Source organism: Dicentrarchus labrax, unplaced genomic scaffold (assembly GCF_905237075.1).
Source record: "Dicentrarchus labrax unplaced genomic scaffold, dlabrax2021, whole genome shotgun sequence".
NCBI lineage: Eukaryota > Metazoa > Chordata > Actinopteri > Moronidae > Dicentrarchus > Dicentrarchus labrax.
In genome coordinates this window covers 5561762-5579383 of record NW_026136706.1, presented here as the reverse complement: position 1 = coordinate 5579383, position 17622 = coordinate 5561762, and the positions used below count along the sequence as shown (strand labels likewise).

The window sequence follows — 17622 nt, the reverse complement described above, 5'->3', positions numbered from 1 at the left end:
CTTTTTACTGTGCATTTAAAACAAAGATGACACCACAGTTGACACAGTAAGCCATTAAACAGTGGTATGTGTTTGAAGTTGGTTACATTGAGTTAATTTTTAAGCAAAGCACTACTAATTACCTTTCTACAGTGCTGCTCGGCAACATTTATGCTTATGGGGCAATATTAATGAATAATCCATTATGCACTATGCAGGCGCCTAGACACAGTTTTCTATTTACATTTTTGGAACACATAAGAGAATATATTGGTAGCACTTTATTTAGGTAGTCTGCTTACAGATAGTTTAGAGTATTCCCCAACTGCTTATCAGCCGAGATTCAGCAACTATTGAATTAAACATCTACAGACAAATGATGACAAGTGATGTTTAAAGGCCAACTGTCACTTCTTTTTGTAATTTTATTACTGAGACATGTCGCTGTTTCTGTTACTGTCGTCACACAACTGCTCGACTTTAAAAACTCTAAAGGCACAAAATACTAAGTCCAGGATTTACAGTTTGTGACTTGCAGAGGAAGGAAGAATTTAGATTAAATTGTGTTAAATGGTAGAATAAACTAAGTCATCACAGAAAACGGGGAGCAAGTTGACTTTTTAAAAGAGTAGTTCAACATTTTGGGAAATGCACATTTGCTTTCTCTCGGAAAGTGAAAACAAGATTGTTATCAATCTCGAGTCGTGCCAGTGCGATAAAGATTCAAGATTTCAGTTAAAAAACCATAAGGAATTGTCAGGTGTCTCTCCAGTTTCCCCTCAGCTCTGTGTAGTATTTTAATGGTTTTTTTAGCTCATTGTTTAGATTTTTTTGGCAACGTTACTGTTGTGTTCACTGTCTCAGTAAGCCACAGTGGACTGCCGCCCAGCACCAAACAGCCCACAGATGAAAACAGCATCTAGCTGGTGAACATACTCACTGACGTCTCCACGAAGCAGCCCACGGTCACTGCGCTGTAGTTTGCCAAGAAATAGTTCCAACTCTCTCTAAAACCTCTAAAAATGATTGCTTTAACATTTCCATTTATGTACGGGTTACAGAAATGTAATACAGTGTGGTAATTAGTGAGCTTTAGTGTTTTTGAGCTAAGGAGAGCAGTTCTGTATGCACACATGTGATAAATATAGATCTTCTCATGGAAAGAAAATGCTGACTTTTTTCCTAAAATGTTAAACTAATTCTTAAACATTGCTGGCAGTGTGAGCAGATCTATACTGACATCATTCTGAATAATCTATTTCAGTAAATCTATATCTATAATACCACATAGTCCAGTGAGGTCCTTTTTTATATAATAGCTGTACTCCTTTGTTTGATTGATGTGCAGGTTACTCTTCCATCACACAGTAAACCTGTTAAACTGCCAGTCACACCCCAGAAATAATCACCTCACATTTGCAGACAATACTGTGTGTCCACATCCGCTCACCATTGTCATCAGTGTCTCAATGTGTTATTTTTTTTTCTATACTGAAGCACAAATGTGAACCTGTTGGTCAGGTTGCCCAGTTTGCTTTAACCTCGGTGGGGAAAGTATGGGATGGTTGCCGTGGCTGTTTGCCCCAAACTGTTGTTACATGGTGCTTGAAGGCTACATGTTGTTGCTGTTTTTGTATGTTGTTGCATATTTTCCAGACTTAGGAACTGTGGGAAATAATGACTGCTGCTGCAGGTCAAATGACGTTGGTAATTTTTTCTTCCTTTTCCATATCTATCTCCTCGCACTCTCCCAACCCCCCTGATCCCCCTCCCCCCCTTCTTTTTTCTCCTCCAATCAGCTCTGTAGAAACCCCATTTAGTGACTCTATAACACCTCCATCAGTGTCACCTATTTTTGCTTCTGCACAGTAAGGTGTAGAGATTTAAAATGTACATGAAGCATCAGCCTGTTTTTTAAATTTAAAGTTAAAAAAACATCTTTTCACACCATCCAAAATATGAATAATGTATAGTCTAATATAATGCTATAGCACTTTAAATGTGCATGCGTTTCCATGTTTCTTTTGCTGCGTTTTCTTTGTGGGGATGAGCAGCATCAATGAGCTTTATGACCTGATAAATAAATGTACACTGAGCTACAAGCTGTGGATTTTATTCCCAGAGGAAGACCATTCCTCCCTTATCTCCCTCTCCCCTCTGTTTTGGCTGACAGGCTCTTTGCACAGATGACACATGTTGACCTACAGTAGACACACATCCTCAAATGCATACGCACACACACACCTGCATTATGATAACCCATAATATAAACATTACCTCCATACACCCACATCTCTCTGCAGTTATACTTCATGTAGACTCACACACACAGTCAGGGCTGCTTCACATTGTGAAAAACTGTGCTTCTTTACCTTTTAGACTTAATATTTAATCCTTATTTGGAAATCAGTGAGATGTAAATGGTGAGACATGTTTCTGTTTAACTGGCTATGCTCTGGTAATGCACATGTCTACTAAATCTCCCTTTTCACTCAAAAAGACTTCCCTCTTTGTAACTTATCCGCAAGCCAATCTTATTAATATTTTTATCTACTTGTATAATTCTTGGCAAAGCTCATGTGATTTTTTTTTAATTATACATTTGTATTTGTAATGAATAAATCTATTCACATCTGCTAATTCTGTAGCATTATCATTTTTAGCATTATGTTTTATGATGCTGTGCTTGTCCTCTGCAACACCCCTCGCTGAAAGAACTGTACTAACTGCTTATTCTTTTGTTCTCTCCTCAGCAAGGTGCAGGCAACGCAGAAAAATTTGACTATGTAAGTATTGCAAGTCCGACCTGAGTCAGACATCGAAGTCAACAGTATTCAGAGTGTACTCATTACACAATGGGTTTTTGTGGATTCCTGTCTGTATTGTTGTTTTTTTGTTTTACAAAGTTTAGAAAGAGTGTAATAAAGTAATAAATGTGATTCTAAGTAAGTTTTGAGTATAAAGTGGATAAGTGACACAAGTATACTGAAAAAAACACTGGATTTTCAAGTATGCGGTTGATATACACTAGTTACTAGTTATATACTAGTGTCCCAGAATGCGCTATTCAAATAAAATTAAGTAGATGCTCACAGCTGCACATTAAAGCTTCTATAATCTATATTTCTTTAATATCCATGGAGAGATATCGCTTGCAGTGAACCTACAGAGAGCTCCCTTTGTAGCTTTATAATGACCTCTAGCTCATTGTTTAACTGTCAGGCTGCAACTTTACTGTTCTGGTTTATTGTCACCACCCTCATAGTGTTATCAGCTGCAGCAGGCAGCTGTTTTCAAAGAAAACGCTCTAAAGGCTCAGACACACCAAACCGACGTCAAAGAACTAGTGGCGACAGAAGTCGAATGTTGTCGCCTCACGTCACCTGTGTGTTCGCCAAAAGGTGACACTAGAACACGCCGCACTGACTACAGTGAACGGCCAAGAAGCATGTACTTTACGTGGTAATAACTATCCATACCAGCAGGTGGCGGTGGTCTGAATTCGTCATTTAAAAAATACCACTGGAAAACAAACAAAAGCAGCCCAATGGATGAAGGTTTTAATGGTTTCAGCAGCTGCTTCTAATAAAGAAATATGTGTATTTGAATAATCAGATGAGATGAAGTGAGAAAAATTAGACCATCCTTTCACGCATTCCTGAACGAAGTCGTTTGCTGCTTTGCTCGCTGATTCGCTTAAGCTTAACCGCCAATCAAAGGGATTTGTTTCAGCATCCACTGCTGATTCAACATGCTTAGTCGGTCAAAAAAGCCGCAGATGAGGGCTGACGAGGGCCAACAGTGTGCAACACACCGCTAAAAACTAAACTAAACACGCTCACTAATGACCGTGTGTCAGGGCCTTAAAAAAACAATTGTTCGCTACCTGTTCAGCATCGAACAGCAGACAGACACAGTTAGCGACTCACTAGTGAACGTAGTGGAGCTGCACTGATAGTATGAATCATAAAATGACTTTGATTTCTTGTATACTAACAGTAAATTTGGGATGATATGACAGTTAATGTATATGACGTACTGTTTACAGTTAGTATGTAGTCTGAAATTGGAACCATTGTGAATTTAGAAATTGAACCTCATACAATGAACTCAACACTGTTTTCCCTTCCAGGTCATGAACTTTCTGAAAAAGATGGCAGGAAACGAGTATGTGGGTTTCAGCAACGCCACGTAAGTCCATCTAAATCATGTTGTCAAAGTTTCTAGATCTCCTCTTTCACCACTCATAGCAGAAACGTACTCCATAGGGGTTCACCTTCAACCAGAAGTGCTAACAAAGCCTCTACCACACTATCTACTGGGTCATATAGATTACATATTCTTGCTTGAATACGAAGCACACTCATACCTTGTTCTTTAAAAGAAAGTCTTTAAAAAGTTGTTTTCCAGTCACTCTTTGTTAAATAAAACCAGGCTTTAATTACAGGCTTTAAGTGACTGTACATAGGAGAATGAAATATTGTTAATGAAGCTTGTATTGAAGCAAATTGGTCCACTTTGGACCTTTTATTACCCACAGCTGGAGGATCTGTTTTATTGATTAGGATGGGGATTGGACGTGGTATCTAAAGACTACTTGCATGATTCATGATGACACCACAGGCTAACAATGTTTCTGGAAAAAGACCCAAGCACTGGGGCTCACGTTGCAGCATCACCACATGATAGCATGAGAGCACTGGTTGTACTGTACACATGAGGGGGGGTGGGGTGACGAAATTCCAACACACAAGTGATAACACACATACACATACACACACACACACATACACACTCTCTCTCTCTCTCTTTCTCTCTCTCTCTCTCTGACACACAGTGTAAATATTTCCTTCCTCTGTGTAATGGGAGTGCTCTGCTCTTTGTGTGACAGATTCCAATCTGAGCGTGAGTCAGGCGACAGGAACTTTGCCATCGGCTACTACCTGAAAGAGAAAAAGGTTTGACATTGGATGAGTCATGGGGAACTGCTGACTTTATTATGTGTCTCTGTTAATGTTAAACTGCCCCACACAGCTGGAAAGTAACTGTGAGGATGAAGCTTAGACGTTTGTAAGAGGAGGAGCAAGTTACTGTTAAAGGGCCAATCAGAAAAAAACAGCATTTTTGTAATCCTCACTGGATTTATAATTTATTATAATTCCTAAGTCCCGCCCCCTTTTTGGTCTGTGCTCCAATAGCAGTTGAGGAAGCCTCAGTCAACTTTCTCCCTACTTAGATATGCTATGCACTGGGCTTGTTTAGGTCGCAAGCCGGCCCCTGGGGGGGAATATGGTGTGTAAAAAGGGGTGGGGCTTAGAAAGGGTTAGTTTACAGTGAACAAATCTATTTCTTTTCTTGAAATGCAGTAACATGAGAACATTTTAACTCTTTGTGTTTCTCTGCAGTGTTTCCCAGAGGGCACAGACATGACCTCTGTTCTGGACTTCTACTTTCAAGTGAGTGTAGCAGTTTTTGTTTTTCTTCCTGTATCAGTTTTCAACTCATCTGATGACAGAATATTGATTTCTACACTATTGATTTCATCCCTGAGTATCAGACATCCTGACCAGATCCAGTTTCTGCTCTTCTACCAATTTTTGCCACATATCCATTTCTTTCTGCTAATCTCCCTCTGATTTTCAGCATGTTTACGTCCCTGTATGCTTCAAATAGCTTCTACACCATGTACAGATGGGTGGTAAACTAAAGGAAAACCCAATATGAAGGGTGTTATTAAGGCGTTGATCCACCATGAGCCTTCAGAACAGCTCCAATACTCCTTATCATAGATCCGTAAAGTCTCTGAAACTCTACAGGAGGGATGAACACCATTCTTATTCTTCTTTTTATTGAGAGAATAGAGCAAATTTAAACAGTTTACATCTCAGTCTTACATTGGCAGTTTCATCATGTTTTTTTAAAGTAACTACAAATAGTAGAAATAACCTTGTATCACACAATACTTCTGTTCTCTTATCGCGCCATGACTCCATTCGGCAGGAGATGAAACAAGCGAGTGGAAGAAAACCGTGCTCGAGAAATGATACACATTCTGTTTTTGTGTCAACCTCCAGCTGTGCTCCATTGAGGTGACCTGCGAGAGCGCCAGCGTCATGGCAGCCACCCTGGCCAACGGCGGCATCTGCCCAATCACGGGTGAGCGCGTGCTGAGCCCCGAGGCGGTGAGGAACACATTGAGTCTGATGCACTCCTGCGGCATGTACGACTTCTCGGGACAGTTTGCTTTCCATGTAAGTAAAAGACTCCGATCATACGAGAGATCAATCTAGTTCTAGTCAACAACATGCACTGTAGCCACCCTCTTACAAGTAACCTCACTTGTGAATCAGAAAGTACACAGTCCCAACGACTACGGGGTTGCTGGCTTCATTCCAGATACAGGAATGACAGCTGCAAATTACTATAACTGCTGAATACAGAGAAGCCGTGCACAACACCTGTCATTAGTTTGAAATGAATCCATACAACATTCGAAGGACTTTATGCACACACTTAGCTAATTGTTGGTACAATTTGATCCTTGTCTTCTTGCTCTAATAAGTCTGTATAATACTGAAATAATTTTAAATATTGTTGAAAGATGTATCCACATTATAAAGCTGATGCAAGTCTTGATACGAGCATATAACTTTGCTGCTTGACTTGGAGGAGTAAGGATCGTTATTAGATCAACATTAGCCACAGGAGACATCCAAAATTTGCATCAATACTGGCCCACAGATGGTCGAGACAACTACATAATTAAGCATTTTAATAAGTATTCCTTATTTTATACACTATCCAACTTTATCATTCCTTCTCCATCCTAGGGGGAAAAAAATCAGCTAACAGAACACTACTGAATGATGCACATCAGAGAGGATTTAGACGTGGTTATACTCAGACTGAAAGATGATAATACTCTGTATACCTGCGTATAGCCAGCACTACACCACTGAGCATATATGCCTCAACACTATAAAGAGACAAACACCTAAGCTTCGGGATGGGATAGCTGTTACAGCACATCGTCTGCCTGAGCTGAGGTGTTTGTTATGATAGGACGTTTTAATGAGACACCTCTTAGTAAATGTAGAGAGAACGTGCAATGTGTGAAAATATCTTTTAGCATTTCAGTTTATCACGAAAAACCACTTTAGAAGTAGTCTAGTTTTTACAGCAACAAAGTGAAAGGCTCTTCTTTTGATCGTTCCTTTTTATTATATCCGTTATAGTTAATGTGGAGAAACAGTTTCCACATCTGAAGTGATGGAAAATAAAGCACTGCTAGAAAAATACTGACGTGTCCTTTTGCCTTCACTTTAACTGAATAATAAAAAAAAGAATGTAAATAATTCCTATTCCTACATTTTGTCACAGTGGACAAATCTGGTGAATTATTAAAGCCTGTCGACTTGTTCTTTGCTGACTTTCCGTTTTCAGCATTGTGTCGCTCCCATGCTGCTACTGTAGATACACACAGCTGGTCTTCTGTTATGTAACTGCTCTGTTGTCCCTGTTGTAGGTTGGTCTGCCAGCCAAATCTGGAGTAGCAGGGGGGATCCTGCTGGTTGTACCCAACGTGATGGGTATTATGTGCTGGTCACCTCCACTAGACAAGCTGGGCAACTCAGTCAGAGGAATACAGTTCTGCTTGGTACGTATTGTCCGGCACGCCTGCAGCGTGTACTTATACAAAGAATACAATTTAAAAAAGAGCTGTGTGTGACTGTATGCAGAGATGAGAAATGGCTTAGGATGAGGCGTTTTTGTACGCTAAAAGAGCGTTTTGGGCAGCTTGCATTTCAAATGACAGTCACTACACACACACACACACACACACACACACACACAGAGTCCAGGGCTGCATGATTATGGCCTAACTGATAATCACTATTATTTTGATCGATATTGAGATCATAATTATTCCACTATTTACAAAGCACTGGGGGTGGGGTGTGCGTAACATCTCGATCACCTGTTGTGGCTCGCTGTTAGTTTAGGGAGCGCTTGATTAGATATGCAGCAGAGTGTTCTACGAGCCTAGTACACATTTTAATTACGTTCATTTATCATGATTAATATTCGATTAATTGTGAAGCCCTCACCGATTTGGATCATTACTAGCAGTTTAACTAGTAATTAGTGGTTTATGCACTGCAACCCTGCTATAAAATCCCTCTGACAAAATCAACTGGGCCTGCTCAGCATTTATTTATACACCACAGAGCATGCAGTAGACCTGTGTGGAAGCATCTGCACTCCTTATGTTTCTCCACTCATTTATTTGGGGTTTTTCACCCGTTTTGTATAATCGTGTTACGAATCAAAAATCATATTTTTTTTCTTCAAGGAAATAATTGTTTTTGTGCACAAAGAATCACAAACAGAAAAGTACTACATGAAAACAGGTTAATAATTGGAAATTATGCAACAGTGTCCTTGAGGTTCAATTTGGCTGGCTTACTTTTTGAGTGACTCAACCTGTTAGATAAGAAAGTGACGGCTGATGAATGATTACCTGGAGGCCAGACCCAGATACAGAGCTCAGTAAACACTGCATGACAGGGCGCAACAATGCGCCTCTGTGCAAATCTGATCGGACTGTAAAAATGTATTTACCACTGAAATCATTGGCTTTTTGAATAGCGTAGAATAAAATGTATTTATCTTTCCTCTGTATTCTGTATTCTCTTTTCATTCCAGGACCTCGTGGAGCTTTTCAACTTCCACAACTACGACAACCTGAGGCACTTTGCCAAGAAGCACGACCCTCGCAGAGAAGGAGGGGACCAGCGGGTAAGGTCACTAAACATGATGTTGAGGAACAAACCATCAAAACCGGCACCCATATCCGTCATCCAACACACTGACACCAAACACCTTCTCTCCGAGAGTACGGGTGGCGCTGAGGCCACTGTAGTTCAGATTTAACAGCTGTTAGCGTTCTGCATCGGCTGTTCTGTAGCTGTTGGCTAATGTGTTGATCTGTATAACTCAAACACATGTGATTTGAGACAGGACGACCCCTGTCCCTGTTCTTTGTATGCGCTGTCTCTGTTTGCTGCGGGTGTTTTCAGGCATACTGAACGTTTCTTTCTAGTTTGCTCACTTTCAGTGAGTGAGTGCATGTTGTTCAGCTTTTCTGTGCTTTGGGTTATAGAACAATGAGCAGCTAAATGATCGAACATTTGTCATTACAGAAGCTGGCAATTTCTACCTCACAATGTCATTGCTGCGTCAACTAACCTTTAAAGAAGTATGACTGCTGATGAAAAACTAGAGCCAAATCAGTCTGCTCGATTATTTAATAACTATGTTGTAGGGATGGGAATCGAGAACCGGTTCCAAATTGTCCAGTCCACTGGAATCGTATCTTCTATTGATGCCGGCGTGTGTTTCTGATATTCCACACTGCGAATAAACAAACCATGATGGCAAACTTGTGCGTCTACGCTGCTGGAAACTACAGCCTGACCAATATGCGTTTTATGAGACCACTACCTATTTTACAGGGGAAAACCTCACCGATTATTAGCTGTCAGTATAGTGAATTTTTGATCTGAAATGACAATAGACTGAATATATAGGGTACATTGTCAACCACTTCTAGAAATTAACAGCTAAACATCAGTACTATAAAAACTATAAGCCTTTACCTATATATTGGTCGCGCTCTACTCGAAACGTCCAACACTAAGGTCTCATGGCGAAGAGGAGAAACAGTCCGAAGCGCAGCCTAAACTACTCTAACTCAGCTCTTTTTCTACACTGTGTAAAGAAAACTAAAAAAACCTTTTACAGGCGTTCTTTTTACCACACTAAAAAGTGATCCGGAATCAATGAAGAATCAAGCCGATAGGCGGAATCAATAATGGCATCGGTATAAATAAAATTGTATGAATTCCCATCCCTGATGTGAAAGCAAAGTTCTGAACCCTGTCCACTTTTATAAATAATTGAATGAACTGGTTTTTGCTCTGGTTTTTCTGGTTTTCTGTTTCAGCAAACCAGATACAACTTACAGACTACACATACTGTATAAACACACATACACAGAAGGAGCAAGACTAATTATAATTATTCGTGTCAATTAAAACAGCTGCACTCCTTCGGACCCATGGATTACGAGAGTCTCCAACAAGAGCTAGCTCTGAAAGCCCCTCTTTGGAAAAAGGTGTCCCCCACTGAGTCGCACCAGGACAGCTCCACCACTGTAGTCTATAGGATGGACAAAGTCGCCGAGTGAAATAACAAAAAAAACCCAAAAAAAACAAAGACAACCCCCCCCTTCCACACCCTCACCTCGACTGATCTCTCTCCCCTCCTCTCGCAACGCCACCATCTTTCCTCACCCTCGAATATTTATATATAAATTATGTAGAGGATTATTTATTGCTCATGAAGCGGATATGTGCGGACGAACTGGGAAGCTTCTTTTGTCTTTATTTGTGACAGGAAAAATGGGATCTGTTACTGCCTGCTTGTTGCCTTAGTGTGTGTGTGTGTGGGGGGGGGGGGGGCATCTGATGTACAGTGTACAGGTTGTTTCATCTCATTCTCTCAATGCAGTTCAAAAATGTAGGTTAAGGGTTGATTTTTAAAATGTAGTTTTATTTGAAGCAAAAAAAACCAAACCTGTATGTATGAGTGTGTTTGCATGAGTGGAGCTTGAGTACAGCCAGCTTTTAGACCAACGTTCATACTACTTTCTTCCTGTAGCTCACACTGAGGTCTAAAACTCTTGTGATATTAGCACTTAAATGCAGATGCTGGATGTACCGTAGCAGATGATGAAAATGGCGGTATAAAGGATTCTGGGATTATTTATGGGAAGTTTTTAGGGTAAAAGAAGAATATTGTTAACATATCCTGGGAATTCCTCGGGCTGGAGTGCAGCTGTGTTACGGCTAACATCAAGTTGTTTCACTCTGGATTCTGAATTGGTTTTAACATTGCAGGTATTTTGCGTTTCCAGTCTTACGCACTGGACCTTGATAAGGAAAAATCAACCCAAAAACTGAGTCCTTATTTGAGTCTCTCAGCCTTCTGGTTGGAACGCAGTCTAATAACCAAAGAGCTAATTACAAAAAGCCTCTGATCCGCTTTCGTTGTTTAATGTTTAAGAAGAACATTTCTCAGCACAAAGCATCTGTAACATTTTCTAAGTAAGTTCTGAAAGACATTATACTTGCCTACAGATGTCTAAAAGTAGAATAAATGCAGACATTTGTGAATTGAGATTAGTGGGAACCCCCCATTGGAGTCATTTGATATTCCAAAAAGGAGATTCTGACTTATACTGCACTTGGATGTGCTCTATTTCTAATAAGGAATATTAAATTGAATCACTTTGAAATAGAGCACTGTTTGTGCCTCCCTCTATTAACGTCTATTTTTATCTTTAAAAGGTAAAACAGACTCAAGATCGAGAAACACAGCTATTGCCATGTTTTAAAAAGAGAAACTGCAGTAAAAAAAGGGGGCTTCAAGTCGACTTTAACCTGTCAGCATTTGTGCCTGGGCCACAGTTGGGGCTGATTTTTCTGATAATGCGATGATGATTACGTAAAAAGGTTTGCTCAACCAAAAAGCTCAGGGGAGATGATTGAAACCACGAGCTGTTTTTCAAGGCTCCTCGTGGAGAATCGCTCTCTCTCGGTAGACTGGCTGCATCATTCTGAGCTGCTGTTGAGTTTAAACGGGGGGGAAAGTGTGTGTGTGTGTGTGTGTGTGTGTGTGTGTGTGTGTGTGTGTGTGTGCGGCTGGTTGTGCCATGTTTGTCAAGGTTAGACAGTAAACACAGTTTGACGTTGGTGTGTGTTCATTGCTGAAACCTTGACATTAAAGCCCCTCGTAGCCCGCATGAGTCTGACCAGTCCTCGCACAACCTTTTAACTTCTCTGCTGTGAACAGGTGACGACAGAGTTTATCTGCAGGGTTTAACTGGGCCGCATTCCAATACCATCACTGTGTTTACACTGCGCACACAAATATGTTTCTATTCAAACAGGGATGCCTTAGTCTAGAAATGAAGCTGCTTGTAGAGAAACCGTTCACCGTACGCTTTATTTTACAGCTTTAAGAGGAGAAAGTAACGGTGTCTGATCTGAAAATCATAAATGAAAGACCACACAGAGCAACAGGTAGAGCTGGGTGTTGAACCTGAATACTTTTGTGGTACTGCCTGTAATTTGTCAGTAGTATCAAAGTGCCAAAGGTTGGCATAAAATGTCCCCAAAGAAAAGCCCTAAAAAATAGTCCAAATATTGTTGGACTGAAGATCTAATGGGGTCAAAATGTTCCCTTTATTCAGACCAGTAAAGTTTTGGGAGCTTTGATCTTGGATGCAGATACTTTTCTGTTTTTCTTAAAGCCCCTGAAAACATCTGAAACCTTTCTCTGTAACATTAAATATCCATGACTAGGAATAAGCAACCGTTTGGACAAAAACATCCTTAGTCATTAAGACTTTAAATTAATCTTTTGTTAAACTTTGGTAGAAGATGTGTTAATGTAGGTTTTTAGGGCCTTTTAAATCTACATTTTGCCTATTTTTTTTTAGACTTGTTCTACATAGGCAAAGGTCTTGGACAGCATTTACATTTGACAGCTTTGTGAAATTAAAAAGGAAAAACATGTTTCAGAAACTAGAATACCCAGCTCTAGCAGCAGAGGAAGCTGAAGTTCCCATCTTCCAACAGTTTAATTTTTTAATTTTGGGGATATTAACCCTTTAGGAACCCTTTTAAAACTTTGAACTGCAATATCAAATAGATGTAGGGATGCACCAATACCAATGCCGATACTTGTTGCAGTCTGCATGGAGCACATCGGTATTTGCATGCAGTTTAGGTCAGTGCTGGATTTTGTTCTCCAATATCTAAGTTGGAAATAACCAACACAACATTTAACCAGCGCGATATTGACGAACACGTCAGATAAACATCAGCCACTGATATCGGTGAATACCATCTTATTTGCAAAATACGCCACCGTCAGTAAACAAGGCCAATATTGGCAGATACCGATAAATAGATGCATCCCTTAATAGATGTTAGGAAACTCAGTTTGATGCCTCCAGTCCGCCGATCCTCAAATGTTTTATCTGTATAGTAAAAAAAAAAAAGTGTGTTTCGAGTCTCAGCATGCAAACACACACAACATAAAACAGTATTGTTTGTAAAGATCTCAGTGTTACTCTTCTCGTCATATACATAATTTACTGTACTTCTGAATGTACATAGCGGCAGGTGTGTGTGTATATAGCTTTTAGCTGTGTGTCTGTACATGAGTGATAATCCTCAACAGCAGACCAGAATGTGTGTTGAATATACTCTTCAGACGTTCCGAATTTATATAATAATGTCTCCTCCAGGAAATAGAAATACTTGCACATGACTGTCATGTCAGCAGATGCCTTAGATGTCGCTCTACTGTGACTGTAGTGAGGGGGGAGTTGAATCTGTTTGTTGTTCAATCATTGTTAAAACTGTACAAGTGGTGTGAGGTGTTTGGCACTGGGTTTGACTTGAGCTCAACGTGATGGCTGCTGGAGTCAATGTTACCCTTACCCTATTACTTTGTCATGTTGTGTGAAGTTTTTTTTTTCTTTTGTGTTATTTTTTTTTTTATGTCACAGACTTCTGTTAGAGATTTCTTTTTTTTTATTTTCTGTTTTCATGTTTTTGCTCATTATTATGTGGAGGTACAAAGTATTCAAAAGCCTCTGTTGTCATTCGTGCTCCTTGGAAATGTTGGTTTCCCTCGGGTTGCTCCTACAGTGTTTTTTCTTCACTATGCACGAGTTGGGTCTGTTAGCTACTTTAAATGTTTTCATCCGTTGATCTTGATGCTTCCTGCTACAAGTTTGGTGCAGTGGGCCGAAGTCAGTATTAGTTGGACAGTACTTCTGTTATAATCCTTAAGATTGTCATCCTATCAAACCCAACTTTTGATAGCGATTACGGCTGGCATTTATTCTGTTATAACCATTAAATGTATTTAAACCCATTATTTGGCTCTCTATATAGCAGTTTGCATTGTTAGTGGCGGAGCCTTTAATGACTAGAATACTTACAACCATTTATAGATAGAAAGTTCAAATAAAGATGTCAAATTTCTATCATTTCCAGCTCCGAGCGAAACTCTGAAGGTGTTCCCACCAGTAACCACGGGTGGATTAAGGATTATAACTTTAAACGTACAAATACAGTATACCATGATGGTATATATGAGGCTGCACAGGTAGGGGATGGTCAGAAGCAGTGATGTACTCTTCATCATCTTCATGAAGATAAAGCCTGTTTCATTTTGCATTAAGTGTGTTTATGGAGGAAAAATCTCAGTTTCAGAGAGAAGCTCTTATTTCAGTATCTCATCTCAGGCTTCCGTGGTTCTTCCCAAAGAACGCAGAACTTTTAGTCCCAGGGACGGTACTTTTCAAGGAGCTGAAAGGTTCCTCAAACTCGACTGCGTTTCCGCCTCCACCGAGGATTAGGCAAATTAGTCCGCTGACGTAACCAGTCCAGGCAGATGCCCGTCCACTTAGAGCCGGGGTCTGCTCGAGGTTTCTTCCTCTTAAAGGAACTTTTTCCTCGCCTTTGTCGGACATTTTTTTCTCATGGTGGGAATTGTTGGATCTCTGTAAATAATTTTACGGTTCTAGACTGAAAAGTATCCTGATATAAGTTGTGTTATGACTTGGCGCTATACAACTAGAATTTAATTTAATTAATGTATGAAAAATCAACGGCTGTATTTACACTTTTACATCATTTTTGCGTGCGAATAAACAACAGAAACGATCAGTGCTTCAAGTAGGGACTTTTTGGGGGGTCAAATATTGTCCCCTGAACTTAATTTGGACCCTGGTCTCTGCGATGGAAGCATACTCTAAACGTTTCCAGTCACTGAGGAAAGTTCCTGCAGTGGAAACGCTGTTATAGTCTTAACCTCAGTCCTGATCTGTCTTTGAGTTTTGTCCGAACAGTCGGTCAGTCATGCGAAAGCGTTTTCTTTTCTCCCTCATTGACACAAAATTTAAAAATACAGTACCTGCATGCAAGACTGGACCAGACCAGCACTGACAAGAGACTGATTTAACCTCATTGTAACCAATCACGGTTGATTATCCGATCAGTTCCACGTTGCTTTGGTAAATCTGAATGATAAATAAACAAGCCTAACGTTGCTTTGTATGACTTTAAGTTTGTGATCAGCGACCCTTCTCTCACTCCTCAGTGTGATTATTACTCTGTACAATCAAACTCATGACAGAGGGGCTTTTGAATGCAGCTACCAGTATTTCCATGGAAATCATCAGATTTTTATGGTTCATATAATGTATCTTTGTTTTCTCATTCTTCCTCCTGCATGAATATTTTTGTATGATTTAATAAATGTGTTCAAAATCCCATGTAATCATTATGTTTTAAGTTCATTTGATTAGCTTCCACGTGTCTTTATATATGTTGATTTGTGTCTGCTTGGGACATGTAAATTGCATATAAATTTTAAAAAACTGTCTCGACCATTACAATTTGGTGATCTTGGAATTGTAAGGTTCTCTAATGTTTCGGCCTGATATTAGATATTTATTTATTTATTTATACGCAGTTTTACAAGCAGATCTTGTGAAGACTGATTGTTGAAAAAGATACTAAAAATGCAAATTTAAAAGCTAAAAAAACAAATAAAATTGCCCCAAACATACAGTAGATGAAGCCGTACATTTCCAAGCTCATGACTGTCAAACTTTTATATGTTTTGGTTTCTTTTCTCTGTCCACATGGTTGTAATTCTGTATGTAAAGTCTCCATAAACTTCATGAATTATCCTGTTGGCACTAAGACATGAACTTTTTCCTTCACTTTTCTGAGCGAATACTTCAGTTTCTGTGGCTTTGATGGACTCTCAGACATGACATTGAAAAGTGGTGTTTTTTTTAGACATTGGTGTCCCCTTGTATAAAATCTAATAAAACACTGTTATCATCTAATTTCTCTTAATTCTCATAACTGTTCTGTTTAGAGACGTAGTAAAAGGACCATTCCACTTGTTTCAGTATACTGCGTTCATCAAGCATCAGCATTGGTTTATTCTTGTGAGTTTGAACAAACTCAATCACAGAAAAATAGGGTTTTATCCTAGAATACATTGAAATAAAAGAGGGGGGAAAAGCACTATGAACTAAATCACCTGCCTACAAACTGCTGGCAACCGAAGTGTTACTTTGCTCTGTCATGTTATGTAACATGACCTGCCACTGCTGTCAGTGATCCATTTTTCCAGTTTTACAGCATTTTGCTGTTTCAACAAACAGATGTTTCCTTGCTGGCAGGTCAGCATCTGAATGTGTTTAAAGCTGAAGGTTTTGGTAGGTAAACATCAGCAGGCTCTGAGTTTGGTTGTGAAGTAATAATAGGGACAATAATGATAGAAATAACAATATTAATAATAGCACTTATTAAAACGAGTGTTATGAAGTGCTTTATATATAAAACAACAATAAATACACAGTAATGCATGAATAAACAGAAATAAGAAATAAAAAAGGAATAAAACTTAAAAACAATGATTAAAGACCATATATGAAACACCAAGGATAACATTTATATATCTGAATATAGATAAACCTAAAAATGAAAAGCTAAAATATAAAAGAAGTTTTCAAAACAGAAATGTGTCCTGAAATATTTAATTTTTACAGATTTTTATCATGAAGACAGATGGATGTCTAGCCTAAACTAATTATTTTTATTGTAGATGAGCCACACCCCCCTGAGAAACCTCACCACAGTTCACATGTTTTATGCCTTTAAAATCAAATTACTTTTATTTTTTATTTGAAAATAAAGCATTTAAAGAGGAATATTATAAAAAATACACAATAAATACCAAGTCAGCTCACAAAGGAATGGGAGTGTTTCAGTAGAGGGGGATATTGAGCAGCTTGGCTTTTAAAGGTGCAGCTCAGGCTCTGTAGCGTTTACTGACTGCTCAGAATACAAATACTGGCTGTTATTGGTGGCGGCAAACAGTCGGTGCAAATACTGAGAGTTTAAACGTAGTACAGTAACACAATAGAACAAGAATGAGCTTCACTTGCCTCATATGTTAAGACAGATTCAAGCAGTCTGAGCAGATTTGAAGCTAAAGTGTTCATGGGTGGCACTTTAGTTTCTTGAAACACAATTCCTGCCCCAAACAATAACAAAAGGTGAAGCCAAATCATCCACGGAGGTCTCACAGAGAGAAACAAACAGACTAAAGAGAACAGACTTCAGATTAAAACCAGGAAAAGTCAAAATTTCACCCTTAAAATCACTGTTTTCTCTGACGCTGTTGGACAGACACAGGACGTCACGGAGGGGCTGCGAGCCGGGATGCTGCGAACGTTAGCTCAGCTTGTTTCTCTGATAACGTAAGATCCAGACGTCCGATGACTAAAATCCTTCATCCGGTTTAAATATACAGTTAAAATCTAAACAGTGTATAAAAAAACGTGGCTTAAAAGTCAGTTTATCACAGCGTCTGGCAGACAACAACAGCACTGATGCATTACCTGAATAAAGTGACAGATTTCTCTGAGTTTGAACATTGTTGGAAACATTTGAGATAATGTAAGTACACAACTCAACA

The 17622-nt window shown here is 39.3% G+C and overlaps 1 protein-coding gene across 2 annotated transcripts in view; it reads left to right on the top strand.

Annotated features, from left to right (window-relative positions):
* The window catches only part of glsb (glutaminase b), a 42285-nt gene that overhangs the window by 15673 nt on the left and 8990 nt on the right, over window positions 1–17622 (top strand). Inside the window, exons 8-15 of one of the 2 annotated variants that reach the window (XM_051404887.1) lie at window positions 2733–2765; window positions 4112–4170; window positions 4871–4937; window positions 5385–5435; window positions 6054–6230; window positions 7505–7636; window positions 8686–8778; window positions 10082–15979. In XM_051404887.1, coding sequence (XP_051260847.1) covers window positions 2733–2765; window positions 4112–4170; window positions 4871–4937; window positions 5385–5435; window positions 6054–6230; window positions 7505–7636; window positions 8686–8778; window positions 10082–10228 — 759 coding nt within the window. In that variant the 3' untranslated portion in view covers window positions 10229–15979. Of the gene's footprint in view, window positions 1–2732; window positions 2766–4111; window positions 4171–4870; window positions 4938–5384; window positions 5436–6053; window positions 6231–7504; window positions 7637–8685; window positions 8779–10081; window positions 15980–17622 lie in introns of those variants that run through there. The other variant, XM_051404888.1, reaches the window with a different exon arrangement.